Consider the following 24611-nt stretch of genomic DNA (forward strand, 5'->3'; position numbering starts at 1 on the left):
TGGAATTCTACTTATCAATTTTTCAATGAATAAAATATCATAAGAACCATACTTTAACTTACATTAATAATAATGTTTGTTATCCCATTATACATATTAGGTACCTATATTTCAACTTAAAATGTAACTTCAATTAAAAAACTATACACATATAATATGTATACAAATAACTACATTTACTAAACAATATATTTTTGTAGTTGCACATTTTATATCGTATGAATAGTTAAGACGTAATCCCAGTATCGAGATATAAACACGAATAAAATATACTAATTATTAGTATAATTTATAGTTCCATACATATTACGGAGCTTATCAGTTTGACAAAAACAAGACAGTTGACCAAGTTTTCTATAAAGATCGAGAACTGAAATAAATGAATGAACAAATTATACGTTTATTGTGATCTCTGAAATATGTATAATAACATCTTGATCTTTCAAGCAATTTAACTATTATAGCACATGTGTTTTTACGATTTGGATAATTAATTTACAATTGCTATTTCATAATAACACTTATTCTATCTCAATTGTAGATTATTTTCAATAGCTTAGTCGTACTTCTTGAAGTACATAATCGACTATAATATATTCCGCACGATTGGAATGTAATTTTATTAGCGGAATTATTTTTCAAGGGTACAAAGTTAGACGAAAGTTATATCCTTTGGTTATACCCTGTATTACAATTAACTAGATACCATACATGCGTAACGATTCGGGCATACAAAACATACACATGTTCAGTTATATGGAACAATTTTATTGGCTTCTTGTCTCTCAAGATTGATTTAACCAATATTATTTTCTTAGGGGAAAATAATTGTATTGTTTGACATAATTTCGTGGACAGCGCGTATGGATAAACATTATTTTTTCCATACCAGTTATTTAATCTACTAGATAGAGCTAAGAAATTTAATTAATCAGAAAATACGCTCTATAGTAACAGCTGTATAAGCGCACGACCAGAAGAATTTTCTTCCTGTTCCCGGTGAAATAAATACTATCTTAAGACATTGATACTACGGTTTGTTTTCGTTTATTTTCAATAGATATATATTTTATCGCGCCTATATTAACATAATCGTTTTGTGTCAAAAACAATGAACGCGATTTTAACGAAATCTGGAATTTTAATAGCTTTTGACGGTGATAGGGAATGTGTTGAGGTGAAAGGCGAAGAGCCACGACAACAATGGTAATCGTTATAACTTATAAATTATAATTGATAATAGTTAATACTCAATAGCTAACGATCTGGTCCCACTATAGACATACTAGAATATATATGATATGTAGGTATGTATTATAAGGAGATTTTGAAGTGTCATTTTTCTTTCTTTTGTAATTTACTGTCATCGTATATTTCTCGCTGATTAAAAAAAAAAAAAATACAATAGAAAATGTATTATCCAACTTGGAGGAAACTAATGGTGGGCGGCCGCCGAATTAGTGGGTCAAGTGTAAAACTATAGCGGAACGAGGAAAATCGTTGAGGCCCCGCTGACGCGAATCTATGGTAGCCGGTGAGGGAGGCGGATGACGAGGAACGAAAACGCAGTTGGCAACGTTCGTGTTACGCCACGACTGCTGCCGATCGATCCACAAGTTTCCCGAATAAACGTCAGTCGACGCGCGTTTGGATAATAAAGGGTGTTTTCTGCAGATCCATCCCCACCGGGCACCACCGTGCATGCATCCCTAATTCCGATGAGTCACTGCGCTCTAGTGGTTGCCAACTGAACTCATGACTAACCTCATCATTGTCCTCATCATAATGAGAAGCTCATTAGAAAATACATGATAGCCAGCCGTTTTGTTGCAGATTCCAGTAACGAGCGTATTAAATATAGTACCAATTGTAATTGTTTTTTATTGTATTACATGCATCATATTTTTGCAACAACTGCTGTTAAATTAAATTCAAAAACATAAATTATTTACATGGAAAATCAAAATCCAAAACAATAATAACATTTTCGAAAAAACATTTAGATAGGCAAAATATTTAGCGCTTAACAATTCTACTGATTTTTTATACTAAAATTAATACAAAATGAAAAAAATCAATTTTTTATTAATTCTGATAATAACGATACCTTCACATAATTTGAAACAGGACATTAAATACAATATAATCTATATGAATTAAATTTAAAACAAATATGAGTAATGAGTTAGAAAAAATTTATCGTGTATTCATAATATAGTTATGTTATTTAAAATCGAGTTTAAAATGTGATTTCCGCTGACATTTTATGATATATACGAAAAGTGTAGTATGAAAATATAATGCGTATTTTGTATTTACATTAGTATAGAACAATTGTGATATGATAGTGATACTTGACACTACAATATGACATTTCCAAGTGTTCAATGAAAAATACGTTATAAAGAATAATATTGGCCATAGTCAAACTCGCGGAATCATTGTCAGACAAACAATTGGCGATGCGATATTTGATACTTGCCTCGAGAGCGTGATAATTATTATAATATTTTTTTTTAATTTAACATATCCTACATCAATGTACAAAGATTAACATATAAATTATTTTTAAATAAATTATAAAAACGCGTCTGGTTGTCAGATATAATATTCATTTGTAAGTACATATTATTATGACTGTAACAGCGGTGTATTGCCCTAACACGAAAAACAGTTAGCACCTTCGGGGTTTAAATCCAGAGGTCATCCGTATACAGCAAACAAAAAGTTAACCATGAACATTTTTTTAAATTTATCCCGCCTAGGTCATGGCCACTACTCCTTCTCCTTCCGGCCCCACTCTAAACCGTCATCAAATTTGTATGATTAATAAATAATACAAAGAACTTTAACTGTTGACATAATATTATCAACTAATATAATTATCAGATGATGATGTGTATATAGGTTACCTAAATTTATTATTTACCGTCTAGCGTCCGTACGCGTTAGTATAATACAATACGTTTTACCATTAGTTTAATTTAAAATATATCAATGTAATGTTTGTTTACATCAATGGTTTATATATTTAGTTTGAAGATAACTAAAATAATTAAATAATGGACTTTGTTTCATAATTTTCATTATTTAATGAAAAAAAAATGTTATTTTAAATATTTTAATTGTTTACTAATAGACATTGAACCATTAAAAATCAATCTATCGAATACCTAACCTAACCGAACCAGTTATTTAAATTTAAATTTAATTATTATTCAAACTCATTATTTCAGTCTAGGAAGATATGTTGTTTAAACATTAAAAAATAATTATTTTCGTTGATATTAAATTCAATATATTAATTAATACATCTTAAAATGTAAAAAAGGCCTTGTTTGTTGAGATTGACATTAATTATGCGTAATACACGATATGTATATGTACAAATACATAAATAGGTGTAATATAATATGTATAGGACATATAGGTACATACACATAAATATATAAGTATTATGTATAATACTAACATGTAATATACAGCATATGAATATCACACACCACACAAATATCTTCAAATATATTTTTAATAAATATATAACAATAGTTTAGTTATATAAAAGAACAAATTAAAAAACTTCTTAGAGATTACAAAATCATATGTACTAGGTATGTATATATTTTGCATTGAAGACGCATCAATTTTTTTTTAAATTTCTACTACTATGATTCATAGTATAAATGAAATGTTCATAAAATCTTAAAAGAAAATAATAAATTGTATTTCTGATTAAATATATAGTGTTAATTTAGTTTTCACTAAGTAATGTAATGGTACTACCAATAATATTTCTAATATTTAAAATCTTCTAAGCTTTTTAACTTTATACACGGTTGTCCAATATTAAAATGAATACGTTTTCTATCATGAAAATTATTAAAATGTATTATTTTGTGTGTGTGTGTGTGTGTGTGTACTTATAATAATTGCATTTTAAAATCTATGGTTTATCATTTTTTTTTTTTTTTTTTTTTTATAGAAAATGATGTTATTATTTCCTGTAATAGTCAAATAAATATTGACAGACAAAATATTAACATTATAGAAGGTACACTTATCACTCATTTATACAAATAATTCATTCGATGTTCAATGCTTATTATTTCATATTTGTATATGCATGAAAGTTATTTTACTATGGAATGCTTAAAAGTTATTCTGTATTCATGTCTTATGATAAAACATTACCCAAATTATATATTATCCTAAATACTTTATAAAATACAAAATAGTAACTAATAGATTAAATGGTATCGGAGTACCATGTACAGTACAATTTTAATTAATAATTGCATTAAAAATGAGACAGAGATTTAATGCTGTTTAAATATCGTAACTTTTTTGTATCACATATACGTAATTTATGTATAGTGTACAGTACACGGTATGACAGTTAAATTTATAGAAGTTATCACTGTATAATTCTTGGTAATGTACAATACTAAAAAAATACAATTAATTGACTTAATTCACAATTTTAGATTAAAGACTGTAAATCATAATGATGGTTATTTATAATTAATGATTTCTAATAAATTATTATAATTTCTTTGCTTTAAAGAAATAAATATAATGCATACTATTTGAATCCACGTAGAGTATATAATGTGAATAATGCTTAATTTAAAATTTGCTTAGCAAATATTTTAGTTATTGAATATAATAAATTTTATGGAATTTTATAGGAAATACACGAGTATATTGAAATTAGTTTCTATTATTTACTTATAATTATATAATTTTTTTTTAATTGTTTCAAACGTTCTATAGGTATATATTATTAAAACAAGAAATTGATAAATTTATGAAATTAAATATTCCAGTGCTACTTAAAATTTCAGATATATCATATAATAATATTATAATATTATATATTAGATATCAATATAGTATAAACTAATATTTTAGGAGTATATAGAACGCAATAAGTTAAATTAATGTAATGCTATCAAGTCTTCAATCTATTTAAAATGCAGCTAATTTATTGGATTTATTTATCGATTTTTATTAACCTTATAAACATAATTTCTGTTTATTGTAAAAAAAAAAACCATTAATTTAAAAACTATAAATATTATATTATTTATTACTAATTTTATTTTTTTTCTCGACAATAAATTTAAGTACCTATTTATCATATATTAAATTAATCTACATAGTCGTTCGTGTTTTTTTTATTTGTAAATTTGAAATCCTTTCACTTAATAAACATTAATTGCGTATTAAGACCTAGGTATAACCTATTATGTAAAGTAATGTTAAAAATTAAAGGTTGTTTTATTAAAATTTTTTAATTAATTTATGTAATATCAACATTTTTGACATGACAGCTAGCACTTTTCGATTACTACTTCGATATCTATCGTGGGTACGTTTTTTCAGAATTTATTAAAATACACGAGGGAGTATAATATGTTATTGATATACACAGAATAATTAATTGTTTCAATTCTTATACTATTCTCATATTATCATTTATCTTAAAATATTTTAATTTATATATTTTACATTATAATATTACATACAATAGCAATATAAGGTTGGATCGCGTTAATGATTTATTTTAGCCTAGGTATAATTAATAATTTTACTCAGAAGTTATAATGTTAACCATTTACATATTTACTTGGCATATTCATATTGTATTAGCAAACATTAACTTATTATTAATTGAAGAGCGTAGTTCAGAGTTGTATATTAGGTATAATATTTATAACTTTATAAATATTTAGGTACCTATATATAAACTATAAGTAACTATTCAAAACATGAACATGCGAACTATTGCAAACCCGGAAAAATACGAACTATTGAATAATTACGGGAAACTACACGAGTACTCGGATATACACTACACTAGAATTGCGAGGAAGATATTTATAATCAATAATAGCTATAACGAAAACAATTGAATATACTTTTTTTACAACTTTTATCATAATTCATTTTTAAATTGTATAAAAATATTTCGGTTAAGTTTGCGTGTTACAAGTTTTTAGTACCTATTTTATTGCGTTTTGTGATGCAATAAAAAAAGATTATATTATGTAAAATATAACATACGTATTACAAATTATACATACTTGAATAAAATTGGTATTTTGAAATATTTTATTTTCTAATATAGAGATTTAAATAGGTCTGGCCTCTAGTGAAAAAAACCATTAAACTATTTTGATACTTTACAAAGTTATCATAGACGCTTTTCAATAGTACATTTTTAAACTTTATAAACACTTAAAAAAAACTTACGTGCGGTACTATCTTTTTATTCTCACTAACTTGAAGAAAAAGTTGTTTGATTAAATATTTAAAAAATCAATTTCTGCTAAGAAAAATATAGGTTGAAAAATGTTTTATTCATTGTGGCATGACTGGACATTAAAAATCAATACTTTTTCGGCCTAATATCTCGGTTAAAGACATTGGCAACAAGTGTTTATACGCATAGGTATATTGTTCAGTTATAGTGGTAAATTTGACGATATGAGTACGTCACGTATTGGCAACTAGATCATTGAGCAAAACTCGGACAATTGAATTTTGAAATTGGGCCAACACACGTAAATAGCCACATACGAAAATAGATGAGCTACACGAAATAATAATTTAGCAAAACAAATCAAATATCGTCAAATTGTTTGTAGTTTAAATTGTGATTGTCTAAGTAGGATTGCTGAATCGTTGGAAAAATGACAGTTAACACCTATTATAATTCACTGGTATAATTAATGTCCACTTATAATACGTATCTTAATTAGCCTTGCCTCTTCTTCTCATATTTTGGATGGTGAGAGGTAAAGGACAATTTAAGTTTCTTATGCAAATTTTTCAAAACTACTACAACGTTTAATTTAATTGTAAAATGACTTGTGGTAAAAAGGAGAAGGGGAACTCGATCTTGGTTAATGACATAAGGCGGCACTAGCCGCCTGGCTACGGAATGTGGTAAGAATACCAAATTAGAATAGGTTTGTTATGAGTTTATGACATTTTTATTTCGCATTCGTTTTTTGGTGGTTATTTTTTTTTTATTTATTATATAAAACGTTTACATACTTCTTCATATTAGTAAGATATGAATGAACTGACGTTAAGATTACCATAAAAATACCATATTGTTTGACAGGTGTCAAACAAAGTTTGAGGAAAATATTTTGATAAAGATGGAAATTGGTAGATAACTATCTGCGAATAGGTACTATGAACGTATCCGGAATATTAAAACTATGTATTATTGATAACAATATAGCATTTATTTTATACCCATATTAAGTTAATGGAAATAAAACTTTTTTTAATTTATAAGTTTATAAAAATTAGGTTAAAAAAATCCATTTAACATTTAATAAAATATAAAAACTTTAGAAAACTGATAGTTTATAAACATAATATTGTGCAATGTTTTCGTATAGCTAAATGGGTAGTTATTTCTATCTATATACTCGTATACATCATAATACGCAATAAAATAGTTTTAATTCATATTCTGCCAACATAAAGAAATGTTTCAATAACTTAAAACAACAATACATATTTAGGCATTTAGGTACTTCAGGGGAAACCTGGGGGGAAACGATTACTCGAAAATCTTTTTAGCTAGTTGGATTTGTTGTGTCCGTCGTGACGAATTGCTTAGTTATAAATTATATAAATAACTATAGTAAATGTTTTATTGATAACATTTGGAAATTTATTGGTAGATATTTATTACAATAAATTTCCATGGTAAAATTATAACAGTTTAAGTTTTGTATGAGGATTATATAATTTAAAAAGCCATAAAAGAATTGTTCAAATTACATTCAAAAACTTTTTAATGTGAAGTCCTTACTATATTATTGAACAAACTTTTTATTAAAAAGCTGACATTTAGACTAACGTTTTTCATTAAAAGATATAAAATATATTTTAAATATTACGGTTTTGAATAGGTTTATAGTAGGCAGGTAAATTAATATTATTCGTGTGGCTAAGCACCTTATTTTGAATAAAAATAATTAAGTAATATGGGCATATTTTTAATTCTTCACAAACTAAGTAATACGATATAATAATGTACGTTACATGCATACTATAATAATAATATGATGATTATTATTACTATAGAATAGCAAGTATTATAATAAAATACAATACCAAAATATTGTAAAAATTTATCACTGAAACAATAACATTAATTATATACACGCTGGTGTCTATAAACAAGTTTTTATACATTCATTATACTTTGTTTTGTTAACGCAATTGTTATTTAAAGTTATGCACATTTATTTTGTAAATTTTATTACATAACTTATTGGGTCTCACCAAACTTGTAATTTGGTTTTCTGTAAGGTTAGTGTTTGGTTTACATTTTCTGTAATATTAATTTCATCTCAACTCGTCAAATATCATACATACTTCAGTAATTTAATTAAATAAGTAAAACTTAATTTTTAAACACACATTTTTCTTAATTTAGGTTAATAAACAGTTAAAAGAGAAGTAAAAAAGAAGTTGCATCTCGTGTATGAATCATTTCACTTGCAAGTTTGCTAATTGTAGCAAATGTTGAAAATAAGAATTAACTATGACAAATTATTGGTATTAATTTAATTTGATAATATTATTTTACAAAGGCGTACTCGATTTTAGTTGCCAATCTACATAAAAATAACGATGTATGATTATAAATTTAAAAATGCAGTTATTATAGTTATCAAATACCTCGTCAAATACACACAACTACAGGAGTATAAATGTAATCATATAATTATTTAATATACCTATTATTAAGTAGTATAGTTATTATATGGTATTTATTTTATAATTAAAATGTTTATCGTGTTACAAAAAAATCTAGACAAAATTACGGGTGAAAATTTTTATTATACATGATTATATTATACTTACACCTATTATATTTATTTCATAAATTTAAACTGCATTTTTTCACTAATGAAGTTACATACGATCGTTATTTTTAACTAGGCAGGCAAATTATAGGGAATTTGAATTTTTTTGATACGGAGTTCGTGATTTTAACATCACGATGAACTTTCTTGATCTCTATTTTAAATAATTTTATAACGATTTAACGACGTACTAATAACAGACTATTAAGTAATAATAATATCATAATCATTCGAGTTTAATTTATTTGCACATGGTAAGAATTTAACTATTTGATGATTAATAAATATATATATACAATTATCAATAATATAATAAAAAGTGATATACAATTGAATTTCTGTGGTCTATGCGAACTAGTTAAAGCAGCGCAATCGAATTGACTCGTAAATACAAGTACCAAGTCAATTTTTTACCCTTAATAGGTATCTTTGAATTTGTTTCCTACACCTTTAAAAAAAAAATATATTGGTTATCAAAATGTTATTAATATTTTAAAATTAGACGTATATTTTACATCGTTACATTGAGAGTTATAAATTTCAATATTTATATTTGTTAATTATCAATATCGTACAAAAATCTCACTCGAGTCAAAAAAAGTATATATATATATACAAATTAATAAGTTAAATAAAAATAAAGGAAAATAGTATATTAAACTATTTGTTGTGACTTATTGACTAATATGTTTATATTTTAAAACCTTGAATTTACTCCAGTACCATATTTTCGAATTTCATCTTATAAAAATTTTATATTTTCTCCAATTTCTCTCCGATGTGGCTTTATTATATTGCAATTTCTTAAAATAATATTGTAGTATCAACTTGAATACTATATAATAAATTTAAAAAGTTGAATATATTTGGACGTGGGGAAAAAAATAAAATTGTGAATTAAAACTTAATTTGAGTGCAAAGTATTAATGAAGTCATATAAACGCATTTAATATCATATTAAAACCCTTTGTTAAATAATAATATTTTCTAGTTTAGTGCTCCAATTCAAGGATTGAGATTTCGCCCAAAATTGAGGGCTAATTTAATGGTAGCCAACTAAAGTTGCGTATTAACAATATAATCAGTTAAGTTTTCCGATACCTAATCGAAATGTTCAGTGTCAAATTCAGTATTTAGTGTTTATACTCTACAGCAGCTGCTACTATTGAAAGATAATTATTAATACTTTTGTACACTTTTAAATAGGAGGTTACAAATTAAAACTGAAAAAATTAAAAATGTTAATGGCTACACACTGAATTTGAACTGCCTTTATAGTCTTATAGATGTTATTACCCATACGCACACGTTTTATAATTTACGTCTGTACGTCTACATATATAACCATGTGTTGAACTGCCATACTGAGATATGGTGGTATTGGTAGTTGGTACTGATGGTATAGGTACTTACATAAATATTGATACCTAAGCACTATACGTATACACCACCATTCTTTCTGTATTAGATTTAACGCTCAAAAAGTTGTTTAAAACTGTGTGCAATAAAAGATAATTTTATATTGACAAAATGAAATAAAAATTATCCACAACACGTTGATCTCTGCAAATACGTATATAATATAAATTAACGTTCGTTTTAGCAAGTGTGATAGGACATAATTTGTATTTTTTTTTTTTTTTTTGCGGAATTTAGACGCGTCCTCAGCCCTATGTTTATAGTATATTAACCACGGTGGTATACCAGATATTGAAATTTGGTTTATGAATGGTAGGAGAAGAGAAATTACGCGGAAAACGGCAATTGGTACAAAAAGTCAAGGTCAGACTTAGACATTAACCTAGTCGTCATGACGACGCGAAATCGATATGGGATTATTCCCGGAGACTATGAAAATATATATTATTAATAATATAAAATCGCACCATCAATAAATCTATGAGTGTCCTCCGCATGGGGTAACGAAAAAGTTTTTCGTGAGGGAAAAGGGGGATATGGCATGTGTCGAGTAGCGGGTGACTTTTTCCGCGAACAGGGTAGGTAGGCGTGGCCGGAGTGAGTAGTGGGATTCGTCGATTCGTCCATCGCAGAGGAAACACGGCCGTCGCCGTTTGCGGTTGGACGACATCTGCCGTATCGGCGGACGGCAACCCCTTACCGGTGAACACCAAGTAAATTCCCACCGTCCCCTCACCGGCGGTGATTGTACCGGCTCGGCGGATGACTGCGTAATACCTAAACCACCCTGTCACCCGCATGCTTACCTTGTTGGTGCGCTTGCCGTCGATGGCCACGATGAATCCTACGCCGCACGCTTCTTTCTCCAGCTGCGGGTCGTACAGACCGTCTTTCTGCGGACCGGTCCACGGGTCCTGCTCCGGCACCGGTTGTTCCTGGTGCGCGGCCATGTCTGCGTGGGGGGTGGCGATGTTGGACACCTGGAACAACGGGGGCGGCAGCCGGTTAGACGGGACGGTACGCGTGTCGCGACCAAATAAAGCGGTAGCGCACTGCCAACAGTTACGTACCCACTAACGAACGCGCGGCGTGCGGATGGTGTCCGTCACGCGGAACACGTGCGCCGCGCTAGTTGGCCGGAGAGGTACACGACGCCGACCTGGCGGGGTCGATCGAATCGGCGGCGGTGAGCTTTTTTTTTTCTGTCGCCTACACTATCGCAATGTTTGACTTTTTTCCTACTGACGGCGGACACGTTAAAACGATAAAATATTATTATTATTACTGTGATACACCGTCGTGTGATGTTATCGGGTACGGCGGGCGAACGCGACACAACGATGACGGTGTGCGAGTGCCGTGCAATAACTGTGACGTTATAATATTATTGTCGTAGCGCTGCGGTGGCAGGTAGTTTAACAGTGCTATAATATTGTACTATTATATTCGAGACGCGGGTAGCGACGTGAAACGGACGGCGGCGGTGGTGGACTGAGAACTCGTCGCGGCGAGCGTGTGCACAAGACTGAAAGCGTATCGTGTTGTGGCTTGCCGTTACCGTCGACGGTGCGTTTGGGGGTATTATGGCACTGACGCCGCGCAGACGATGGTGCTGCCGATTTTGTGTGTTATCGGAACGAACCGGCGCCGTGCGCATCGGCAGCGGCGAAATCGACCGGTGCCGGTGCCGCCGGCGGCGCGCGCAGAGCCGGTCGCCCGAGCCCGCAGTGTTGCCCCGGTTTCCAGCACGTAATTATTGTCACCGTCCGTCGTACAACGGTCCCCTACCTCCACCGCCGGCGACCGACCGACCGACCGACCAACCACCCGTTATCAAAACGTCTTCTGTTCTGGTATTCTCTAATTCTGCGCAGTGCCCATCAATTGTTCCTCCCCTCTGCCTAACGCGCGTCTTCAAGATGTTTTTGATATTCAAAAACCACCCGAACGTGTGCTTATGGCGATGTATTATTGTATTTTGATACAACCGTCACAGTCACTACCACAACGCTCAATTTTTAAATCCCGAGCAAAGTCAAATCGTTTTTACTCGATGCCCGATGTCCGTTTGTCTATATCTATCCACGATAATATTATATTAAACTATTGATAACCAAACGCGAATTTTGCAGTTGGTGGCCATATTTTGAGAGTATCGCAATACGGACGATAAACCATTTTTGGACAATCGAAATCGTTTTCGTGTGCAGAGTGCAGTGATATTACTTTTAAGCACTCATCACGCTTCACACTTGTCCGCACTTGACTACCGTATCACATTTAAAAATAATCATTTAGTAATATGAATATAAGTAGTAAGTACAAATTAATATTAAAACAATTATGATTTATTCTGCTGGGCAATATAGTTATAGTATGAAATTTGATTTTAAGTAACGTTGTGTCCCCTCCAACCGAAATAATAATTACATACGACCACGATAAGAGATAAATATATCTTAGTTTGCGCGATTATATATGTTCTGGATCTTTGGCCAGCAAAGTTACTCGGAGTTATCGTTCGTACGATTTGCCGCATCTGAATAGTCCTGTATTAAAATATCGTCTGCTACCGCCGGATTTACGTATTTTGATACATTGCCAAAGAATATTATATTATTATTTTTCTGTACATTAAAAATCTAGCGGCGTCGCTAATAAGTTTTATAAATACACTTTCTACACGATCATCCTTAAAACGAGTTTATAACGTGAAAATATTAATATTTGTCAGTTTTTTTTTTAATCGTTTCCACTAGTTTTACTTGCCTATATAGGCTATACAGCGATTGACTGTTAGATTTATATACACGTATTTCGATTTTAAACACGTTTAAAGTCTTTATAATATTGTATTTCCTTGGTTGCGCTCAAACATCCGATGTCTGGCCGCATTTATAACAGCAAAAACGCTGAAATGGCTGTCCCAATTAAAAACTACAAACGAGTTATAGGTACTTGGTAATTTATGAGAGACTCTCGAATTTGTTTTATAGTTAATAGTCTCAAGCTCATCTAAACAATCGGCCCACTCAAGAACATAATACCATAATATAATATTATTATGGTTTTAAATTTAGTTTCATTATTTAATAATCCGTAGGTATAGATAAATTTATTGTTCAATTTGCCTTTATATTTTCGTAATATTATATAATATCAAAATACATTAGACATCGGATTTCTCCTTTACACATACAAATTTGTACAAATTTGGTAAATGGATATAATATGTAGGTACCTATAAACATCTAAATTCTTACATGGAAATATTATGAAAGGATATGATTCGATGTTTTTTATTGTTAAAAATTAATAAATGCAAAGTATTTAACATTTTACAGTAGGTACCTAGAACCTAGGCGATTTTTTTAAAATAAAATATAGATAACATTATTAGACATTATGCTAGAGTGTACATGAACATGTTATTATAGTAAAACAAATAAGATTGTGAATATTTAAGCTGCTAACTATAAATAATATTTTAACTAGTTACCTATCAAATGTTATTTCAGATTATTTTACCAAGTTCGTAAATCAAATAGGACATTGGTCGCGATCTATTTGTCATATTATTGAAGTCAACAATTGTAATATAATAAATAATCAATAGATGATAACACTTAATACCTATTTGGGATCAAGTAGAATTAATAGAATAAATGCAATCTGAATCGCATATTTTTATTTGTTTATCTAACATTTGTATACAAAGTGTGTATATATATATGTATATTATTGTAATATAAAACAATTTGTACAAATCCGATCTAATATAACAAATAATTATTAGATTTACCAGAAATATTTTTACGATTTTAATACTTAGCCTACCAGTTGTTTCCTCTGAAATTATGTAAAACAGATATGGACCTTTGTATGACATCCACGTTCACTTGTACTAAATGATTTGTAGTTGATATTTATTTCGATACTCCCATAGTAGGTACCCGGTAATAATTATATAACGTAATATATTATAAATTATAATATGACCCAATCATAGTCGTCGGTACACCAGACACCTAGGTATAAATTTTATACCTAATAGTACCATTGGTTTCGTGTTTTCGAATGAAATATTTTTCACGACGTGCCGCATGCCTGTAAATTGTTGTTGGGAATTATAAGTTCGTGGGTGTGTATTATATACATACACGGAATACGGGCTTATTGAAATCCTATACGACCCACGCACAAAGAGTCGAATCTGGTTTTTAGGGGATAATGCGTATATTATATATACCTGCCTGCCTAACCTAACTCATATATTATTATTATTATTATTATTCGTACGACAGCTCAGCGTGTTGTACTATACCCGTAGGTATATGCTTACAGAATAATAGTATAATACCATTTTAATACCTAAATGAAAATATTATCGACCACATATACATTATACATATTACATAGGCACCAAATGTACGTCATTCCTCGTACTCAAGATAAAATACCCAGCCCGTCACGACATCGTTGGAAGGGGACTCATCCTCGCAATACGAATGCTGACGTCCTGGAATAATACTAATGTTCCCTGTTGTACTACTCTAATACGATTTAATTTTTTATTATGTCCATTGAAGAAGAAATAAAATTTAATGGTAGAAGATAGATAGGTATACTAATGTACGGATTCCATGTCATTTGTAAAATGAATAATACGTATTACGTACCATCGAATGTCATTTTTTTTTAAAAATTTAAAATCGAAAAACAAATTTTACACATAATAATTAAAACTTTTCATTCTTACATTACTGTGATAACCGAGAATAAGTTATTAATTAGCGTATATTTATTGCATGCGTGTATACATTGTTCATAAAAAAGCGAAAAATAGTATAATTATTTGATTCATTAAACTAATAGGATATGCAAGCTAACTGCTAAGTCAAAAAATAGACATAATAAAAAAATAGTTTTCATGCTACACAATGATATTACATAGAAAATAGATAATATATTATTATATACTTACTGGTTGGCGGTTGCTATCTGCAAGAAGTGTATAGTTTAGTAGTAATTATTATGAATTTATTTGTGTATTGTGTATAGAATATTTAAGATCTTTTAAATATATGTATAGGTATATATAATATTTAAAATATATATACATGTTAAAACGTAAAACTTGCATTTTTAATGCAGGATTAGCATAAAATTAATAATATTGTAACTTGTAATAATTATAACTATAAAGTATAAATGAAAGTAAGATGTAGGTATCTATACTTTTTTTTTATAAAAAATTAACATAGCTTAAATTATTGTATCATTCAGTTTTTATAAGTTATACATTAGCGTATATTAAAATCTTAGTATGTTAATATTAACATAACTTTCAGCTCTAATTTAATATATTTTACTATCTTTAATCGATTGATACTTGTTATTATTACAAACGAAAGACCACTAATCTGTTATTATAGTTAATTTTTAATAACTAACATTTTATTTAAATTTCTATGTAATGTTTTAATCGATTAATTTGTATTTAATTATAATTTTTAAATAATTAAATAATATTATATACAGTTCACACTGTCACCAATAAAGCGAATAATTGTTTTGGAGGAATAATTTAATATTTAATACGTTATCTTTATTTTACTACACTATAATATAGTCATACTTATATTATAACGTATAACATTAAATAATAATTATAATGAACTATAACATTGATAGATAAATCCCAATGAGTAATGATCAAATTAATATATTAGATAAACATTTATTTTATTGATATTATTTTGTTATCTTAACCGTTACACGTTAGTATATCACAATTCACAGTCGTAGAATCATGTTGAATAATAAATTAAACTCAGTATTCAAATGTTAATTATTTTAATTATTTTAAATTTTAATTATTTATACGCAAACTTTAATAGTTTATATAAAATATGAACTAATTCATAAGCATAAAATTGATTTAAGTTCATGAGCTATTTACGAGTACCTACGTTCGATTAGGTTTTTTTTATAATCATCTAGTTTTATTATATTAATATTAATAAAACTAGGTTTCATATTAATTATATGTGTTCTAAAGTATACCTATTGCTAAATTGCTTAAATAGTCTAAACTTAAAATTATATTTATATTTATACAAGGATATATAAACATATAGTGAATAGTGATAAGATTCGAGATCATTTAAATCGATATAATATACAAAAAAATATTCTATAGATTAGGAACGAATAAACAATAAATCATTGAAGGTTTATAACTAAAATGTGGAATTTTAGGTTCTTACAACTCTGTTAAAATACGGTTATAATATTATGCTCTAAAAAAATTTCAAAATATTCTCTTATTAAACCTTAAATTGAAAAAATATTTTAAATATTTGCTTTATTTTAATTAAAATCTGTATATATGGTTCAATAAGAAACTTATGCATAATAATATATAATATGTTTACATTAAAATGTATAAATTCATAATATTTACATAAATTATCTATTAAATAATATCAATAAATATCCATTTCAAATTTAATTACATTATTACGAACAATTTATTGAAAAATGTCTATAGTTTTTAATTTAGTTTATACTTATTTTCCTAGTGGCAAAATAATTACAATTAGATATTACAAATATAATTTTTTATGAAAAATAAAACAATATATTTTCTTATAAATAAGAAATATCGGTTAAATATTTTCTAATATTCAAGATATATTTTAATATGTAAAATAATTTTTTTTTATACGAATTCTGTAATGGATAAATCGTCTACATTTTCACCTCTGTTGAGCTGCATAAAGTCAATAAATACATAATAAAACTATAATTCACTATTTAAAATCGCAATGTCATCAAATAGATTTTATCTGCTACCTAATAATGAATTAAAATTTAAAAAAAAGTATATTTTTTTTTTTAATAAATGTAACAAAAAGCATTTGTTTCATTTTGATCTTTGAATGAATGAACGAGTTTATTTGTAGTTTGTACTCACTTACGCTGAAGTCTGCTTATACAAATAATGTATCTTTTACCTATTATAAAATCCATACAAATATTGACCATGTTATATTAATTGTGAGTTCAAATATAATATCAACTATCAGCCATTCAAGTTAATCACTTATTTACAGTATTATAATTGTCCCACATATCTTTTATATTATACATTATACCGACATAATATATAAGCATTGTATGTAGGCATAAATTAAACTGTTATAAGTATAACGTTCTGAAAAAAAATATTACTTTAAAATATGCAAAAATTATATTTATTAAATATGTATATTGTATATTGATATGCATCGACATTAAAAAACATTATTTATATAGTGTATGTCGTATGGTTATAATTTTTAATACTAACATACACGTGAACGAATTTCATACAAAGACATATAATAATGTTTTGAAAGTATTAAATACATACAAATTATATAGTTTTAAAAAAAAAATAATAACGTATTTTAGAATTAAGTACTTATTTTTCAATTGGATTAACATTATACAAAAAAGTAATTTGTTCGGGGTAAATGCAAGAGGAAGCATAAACGATTGTAAAGGTTTTATATTATAGCTATATAATTATATATTTATATATGGACTCAAATAAAATAAAAAATTCACGATGAAAATTTTAGAGTTGACTTGTAATTTGTATAATAAGTTAAACATATAGGTTCCGATTAAAATATAATTTTTGTTATGGGCCAAATTAATTTAAGGCAATTATTAAAAAAACTTTTAAAGCCTTATTGATTTTATTTCTCGACATATATATAAAGTAATAACTAATAACTAATAATTGTATTTATTAGTTTCTGTTATGGTTCAATTTTAAACGTTTCAAAAATATATCGTTATATTATTTTGTGTTAAGTTTAATATACAACACATAAAATAAGAGACTATCATAAATTATTTGATTATCTGGTGTTTGCAGTCACTTATAGAAAACCACATAAATTTTGTACGTCTTATCTTGATTAAAAAATACTCCAAGTTAACAAAACCTGCAGTGAGTCCATTAAATTAAATGTTTTTTTTTTGTATTAATATTATACCATTCGTTTGTAAAGTGTAAAGTGCTCTATATAAATTATCGCAATATAAATGGAACATTTTCGATACACAGAACACTCGCATTAATGCACACACAAATTATGTTATTATCTATCCATTATCACTGTGATTGATGTAATCTACGGGCACTTGCACAAATTCCACATACGTATACAAATATCTATATGTATGTATTATGTATATTATAAAATATATATGTTTAATATTTTGGGTATATATTTTAAGGAAGTATACAAATACATTACGCATTTCAGTATCAGATCAAATCGATATGAACGCGACGATAGAACTAGGATTCGTTAATAATAATAACAGTAATAATAATAATCATATGTAAATAATAATCGATGAGTTTTCACGGCATTCGGGCATAATTACACGTTAGCCTATCTCCAAAATGGGCATGTGTGTTGAATAAAGCAATAACGATAATGGGCTCGCCAAAACCGGCTGGTATAAATTAGTAATAATAACAATAATAATAATGCATAAAGGGAAACCAGAACACTACGTATATACATACACGGTTCCATTAGGTATAGTGAAAAGAAGGGGTTTGGTTTTCATTTGAACGGATGGATTAAAAAGATTCATCCCAATCTATTCGACGAGTTGGTTGACGGGACAAGCATGTTTAAATTTCGTTTGTGTTGGATCATATTATTTACACAACTCAAGGTAAGCGTAGTCACATGATTATAATTTACTATGTTCTCGTTTATCTCGCGATAGTTTTAATTATTTAGGAGTCCCTTATTGTAATGAGATTTGTGTGTTTATAAACTTTAGGATATGCGACTATTCAAAGACTTTAACGATTATTCTCGCGCCGTTGCGTTGCAGTATTTGGCCGACGGTTCTCAATTACCATTATTGTCTGTAAGTATCACGACAAAGTACAATGGGTTGATACCGTTAAATGATGTATGTCGTATGTGTTCTTAGTTCTTACTATAAGTCTTATATGTCTTAATACTATAATAATAATAATATCGAATGCCGATTCATCGGATTTATCAATTTTAGATAATAATTTACTTACTTATAGTACTTACACTGTAAAACTCGACTGGCTAAATAGGAGATTTCCTATGCATTGTTTCTGCAGGATAAAGTAGTGAATTCGGTTAACAATCAGAGACGACGCCACAGGAAAAGCAGCTACTCGGATTGGTCGGATTGGAGTTCGTGTTCGGATAGTTGTATCACGGTCAGACAAAGGTTAGTACGGTAGCGTTCACGATTAGGTTATAGATATATCAGGAATGATATATCTATAAAAAAATATATATCTCTTATAATATATCTATAAGAAATTTCCTGTCTTTTGTGCTCGTAGCATATGGGTCATAAATAAGAATTGTTGAATACCATTTTCCTAATACGAAACATCAACCATTTTCAAAGAATACCAGAAATGAAAATAAAAACTACTAATTTTCATAAAAAATAATTTTAAATAAAAATCTATTAGGTATGCAAAATATTGTGAATGTGGAGAAAACATATATAATAATAATATTCAAAAGTCTGGAGGTGGGAGGGGGTGATGATGCCACTAGTGGTATCCGTGCCCTGGTGCCTTGCTTGTAACAAGCTGTATTTAAATAATTTGCATACGGTGCGTGTTCAGACATTGTCTAAGGTCGAAAATTTGTGGATCGAACGTCGTTACCGAATCATCGTATTGTTTTGTGAGTGGTTCGAGATGCCTGGGGCTCTTGACGAATTACTACGAACAGCTCAACTCAAGTTTCTCTAACAAAGGTTGTAAATTATTTTTATAGTAGTGATGTGTTTATTATTTGATGAAAATGTTGTATTGTTATTTTTAGTTGATGAGTATGGCGTGTCCGTGAATTTTACATGTGGTGTTAATGTTGCTTCCGCTACTATTCCCGGTTACAAGTCTCCTAAGTTTTTAATTAAAATAATGGGAGGTCAAGAATCTGGGAAATTTCATTGGCCTTGGCAAGTTGCGGTGTTAAATGGATTTCTGGTATTATGATAGTAAAACAAATAATATATCTTTCACATCGTCGTCCATTACATTAAGCGTTTTCACTTTTTTAGGAAGTAATCTGTGGCGGTACCCTTATAGCTCCTGGTTGGGTGCTCACAGCTGCACATTGTTCTAGGCAAAAATTATTCGTGATGTTAAACGAGTACGATTTATCCGTACACGAAGGCGATGAAATCAGATTAAGGGTATGGACCAGTGTTGTGTATATTTTATAATGTATAATATACATGATATTATATACAACATACATACCTGTCATTACACATTTTATTATAATAAATATCATTTAGGATTTTTGAATATTTGCTGTGTGTGAACTTAAGTAATAATAACTATTTTCATAACAATTATAGGTTGAACGCATTATAATACACCCCAAATACAATCCAAATACAATTGATAATGATATGGCTTTGTTAAAATTACGTACTTCGAATTCAGTAATAGATGGTGGATTAAACTTGCAGCCAGCATGTCTTCCAGCCTCTGATATTCAACGGTGGAAACGGAAGCCTAAAATGTGCGTAGTTATTGGATGGGGAAAAGTGAAATCGCAAGATTCTTATGGATCTAAAATACTTCGAGAAGCTAGGGTATGTAGTTGAGTATTGATTCTAAGTAGATAATAAAGTTAACTACGAGTTAAAACAATATTAATGATTATCGTATCAAATAAGCAAACAACATTTATTTTCGTACTTATAAAAAGTTTAGCTGAGTTATAAAATATTTGTATCCATCAATAACTGACAATATTGGCATCAAAAATATGTTAGATATATCTGTTGAACAAAAATGCAGTTTTCACAATAACTAATCGGCTAAAATATTTCATAACTTTCACCAGTAGAATTTATAAAAAAGGTAGAGAACTCAGATAATTGTTTATCAATCTAACTGAAAATTTTTGTAATATTAAATCGTCTATCGTAAGACAATTCTTAGCTATTTTTGTGTATTAAAATTGATAAAAGTATACTATACGTCATCGGCAAACAGTACTTAATCATGGTTGGCGATACTTTACATTAAACAGTCAAAATTTTATTTTAGGTATGGATTGTATAAATAAAATTAATAACTGATCAGTGATTAGTAAGTTTTAAAAAATAATGAATAATAATTATATTTTTTGGTAGTTTTGCTTAATATGTTGAACTATTTTGAGCAGTTGAACAGTTTGCTATAGGTACATTAGGTTGAGTGGGTCATTATTACGGGTATGTCCAATTTGAATTTCATGATACATCATAGTATACGAAAAACGATTCTGAGCGGAAACTATCTGTCAGCCTATTATGATATCACTAAGTATAATATTTATTTTGTTTTTTATATAACTATTAATAGCATTTATTTTACATTTAGTATTATGATATATTGATATGATTTTATAATTTCTTCTTGGACATTGTAGCGTATTTCATTATTATAATAATTTATATTTATAACATATTATAAAAATATAAACATTTGTAGAACTCGAAATTTAATTTTATCTTTTTATAAATATCTTAAAACAGAAAAAATGGATTCATAATATAAATAGATATTATCTTAAAAAAGTGACTTATAATGTCTATAAAAAATAATTGCCATTATATATTTATAAGATTTTATAGTTTCAGTATTATGAAATACTGGTTATACAAAATCTGTTTGGGGTTTTCAAGAATTTTGACCCAATGAATAATTTTTTATTAATAATTATAAAAAAAAAAAACTAAAAAGTCGAAATATTATAAATATTTTATCGTAAATGATGAAATAAAATAATATAAAAATTTTTTGAAAATGTCAAGTGTTTATGAATATTCATTTTTAAGTTACGCCAGAAATACAAATTTAAATTTAAAAAAAATTAAATTTACGAGAAAATTGTTGTTTTTCTTTAACTTTTTTGGGGGTTTTCCCAATTATGCAATCTTAAGCCCGATTATTACTTTTAGGGATTTTTTACTTTTGAACCTCCTCCCTCCCCAAAAGAGAACCAACTAAATACAATATTTTACCAAAAACCATCCCCTATTTTTTAAAATCGAAGTATTTTTACTGCCCCAAAAAGTAATTAGATTTAACTATTTTGATTTCATTGAATTATGTATTTAGATTCATATGCTTAAAAAATAAAACATTTGCCAAGCGCTTAAATGCTGTGCTTTACTCGTGGTACATAACATATAAATATATAATATTGACATGTATGGTTATATTGCTATCCGTAGGTTCCGATCGTTGGTCAGCGGACTTGTCGAGCCGCGTATTGGCGTTATCAGATCACCGACAATATGTTCTGCGCGGGGTACAGAGACGGTCGGTCTGACACGTGTTCGGGTGACTCGGGCGGGCCACTATTGTGCAACATTCGTGGCCGGTGGACTGTGGTGGGTGTTACAAGTTTCGGATATGGCTGTGGCCGGCATAGCAAGTACGGGATATACGCCAATGTGGCTAATCACGTGCGGTGGATCACGTCCGTGATAAAGACGTCCGGTTATCAGTGACCCGACGATGACATTCGAAGGGAGTGCTTGAAGCAACTTTTTATGATAATTCCCTACCTGATCTTGTTCATTTATATTTTTATTGTCTGTAATAATATCTATATTGTTCATTAAGAAAATAATATTTATACATGATAATTTAATATAAATTGTATGGACAACGATTTAACGAGATACAATTGAAATATAATTTTGATTATGAAATTGTCACATTATTTTTGAAACTGAATTTAAACATTTCTCCAACTATTTGAGAATTTTACAGACCACGGAAATCGTCATATTGTGATTTACATTGTTTGAAGATAGTTAAGTATTAGTTTAAAATTGTATAGTTCTACTTCAGTTTTTAGAAGGATTAGAGTATAGGCAAATACACTTACATTAACACCATAGTAATAAGGAGTGATCCATTTAATATAAGACATTCATTATATCAGAAAACACGTTTTTGAAAATATTTCTTTCACATAATTTTCAGTTGTCACGAAACAACAATATTTAAATAAAATATATTTTCTCACTAATATTTTATCTTTATAAACGATAAAAAATAGTAAATAAATATATATTTTTTAAGAAATTTTTTTTTTTAATGACTAAATTATTTTCTAATACGTTGATAATTTTTGAAATAATAAGTATCTTATGTTAAATATATCACCCGATATATCATGAAATATGTAGTTGTAGGATTAACAATTTTATTATTTCAAAAATCTTTGTTAAAAGATGATGCATAATTATTTAGAATATAGAAATTATTGAACATACAATTACCCAGATAATTGTAATTTCACTATATTTGATTTGGACACTAAGAAATCACCTTGGTTAAATAATTCAATATTATTATAATGATAATTAGTGGATTATCATGACTCATGTGTATATTATAGTGTATACTGTATGGTATTAGTTTAGTAAAAATGTTCTCTTATCTATAAATTCAGTTGTATAATTTCAATTGTTTGGTTAAAACATTTATATGGTAGCCTTTATCAATAAAACGAATAATAATTTTTAATGAGATATAAAATAATATAAAATAGTTGATAAAAAAGAATTTAAAAGCTGCAAATATTAATAACATATTGCAATTAAATTTATATGTGATATAAAATAATTGTATAAAATTATAATTTTTTTTTTTATTTCACATTTATTAAGTTTAAGAACTTTTTCAACGTATTTTATTTTTATATTGTAGATGTTACAATTCATAGACATTATACCTACACTTACTTTATATACTACAATAATTAATAATTTTACACATTGAAATCAATTTTACATTTTTCCATTGGATATTTTGGAGTTATTTTTTAGTCTTTATTTTTTTTTTAGATTTATGTAATATAATTAGATCATTTTTATAAGTCAGAAAGTTTGGAAAAGTATTACGTTTTTATAATTTGTTGTTTATTAAAAATATATAGTTACGATTGTTATTTAGGTATAATCGTTTAAAATTCAAATTTTGACAAAATTAAATATTCAAAAGTATAGTAACGATTTGAATATTATTTATGATTTTTGTTATAATTCAATACATATTATTTGACGAATTTTAAAATATTCCATATTACTTATACAGGTAGTTATATTAATATTTTCATATTTTTTTTTACACATTTTTAGACTAATTTTGAGCTTTTTTTATATACCACGACCCTATCCACATTTTTTCAAGGT

The 24611-nt window shown here is 28.1% G+C and overlaps 2 protein-coding genes across 4 annotated transcripts in view; one reads left to right on the plus strand and one right to left on the minus strand.

Annotated features, from left to right (window-relative positions):
- LOC132921687 (uncharacterized) overlaps positions 1–11898 on the minus strand; it is a 30637-nt gene extending 18739 nt beyond the window's left edge. The window contains exons 1-2 of the mRNA XM_060984847.1: positions 11390–11898; positions 11126–11299 (exon numbers count right to left, since the gene is read on the minus strand). Coding sequence (XP_060840830.1) covers positions 11126–11269 — 144 coding nt within the window. The 5' untranslated portion in view covers positions 11270–11299; positions 11390–11898. The remainder of the gene's footprint in view (positions 1–11125; positions 11300–11389) is intronic.
- Positions 11899–12051: 153 nt separating this feature from the next.
- On the plus strand, positions 12052–23120 carry LOC132921688 (trypsin-like). 3 transcript variants are annotated; one of them, XM_060984849.1, is made up of 10 exons: positions 12052–12381; positions 12452–12634; positions 18926–19067; positions 19179–19268; positions 19498–19610; positions 20023–20156; positions 20225–20388; positions 20463–20597; positions 20766–21005; positions 22638–23120. In XM_060984849.1, exons 3-10 carry the CDS (start codon positions 19020–19022, stop codon positions 22914–22916), a joined length of 1203 nt encoding a protein of 400 aa, XP_060840832.1. In that variant the 5' UTR covers positions 12052–12381; positions 12452–12634; positions 18926–19019; the 3' UTR covers positions 22917–23120. The 3 variants fall into 3 exon arrangements, with proteins under 3 accessions (XP_060840832.1, XP_060840833.1, XP_060840831.1); XM_060984850.1 differs by lacking the exon at positions 18926–19067; XM_060984848.1 differs by lacking the exons at positions 12052–12381; positions 12452–12634 and having other exon boundaries at positions 17637–19067.
- Positions 23121–24611: the final 1491 nt, after the last annotated feature.

Source organism: Rhopalosiphum padi, chromosome 2 (genome assembly GCF_020882245.1).
Source record: "Rhopalosiphum padi isolate XX-2018 chromosome 2, ASM2088224v1, whole genome shotgun sequence".
NCBI classification, from domain to species: domain Eukaryota; kingdom Metazoa; phylum Arthropoda; class Insecta; order Hemiptera; family Aphididae; genus Rhopalosiphum; species Rhopalosiphum padi.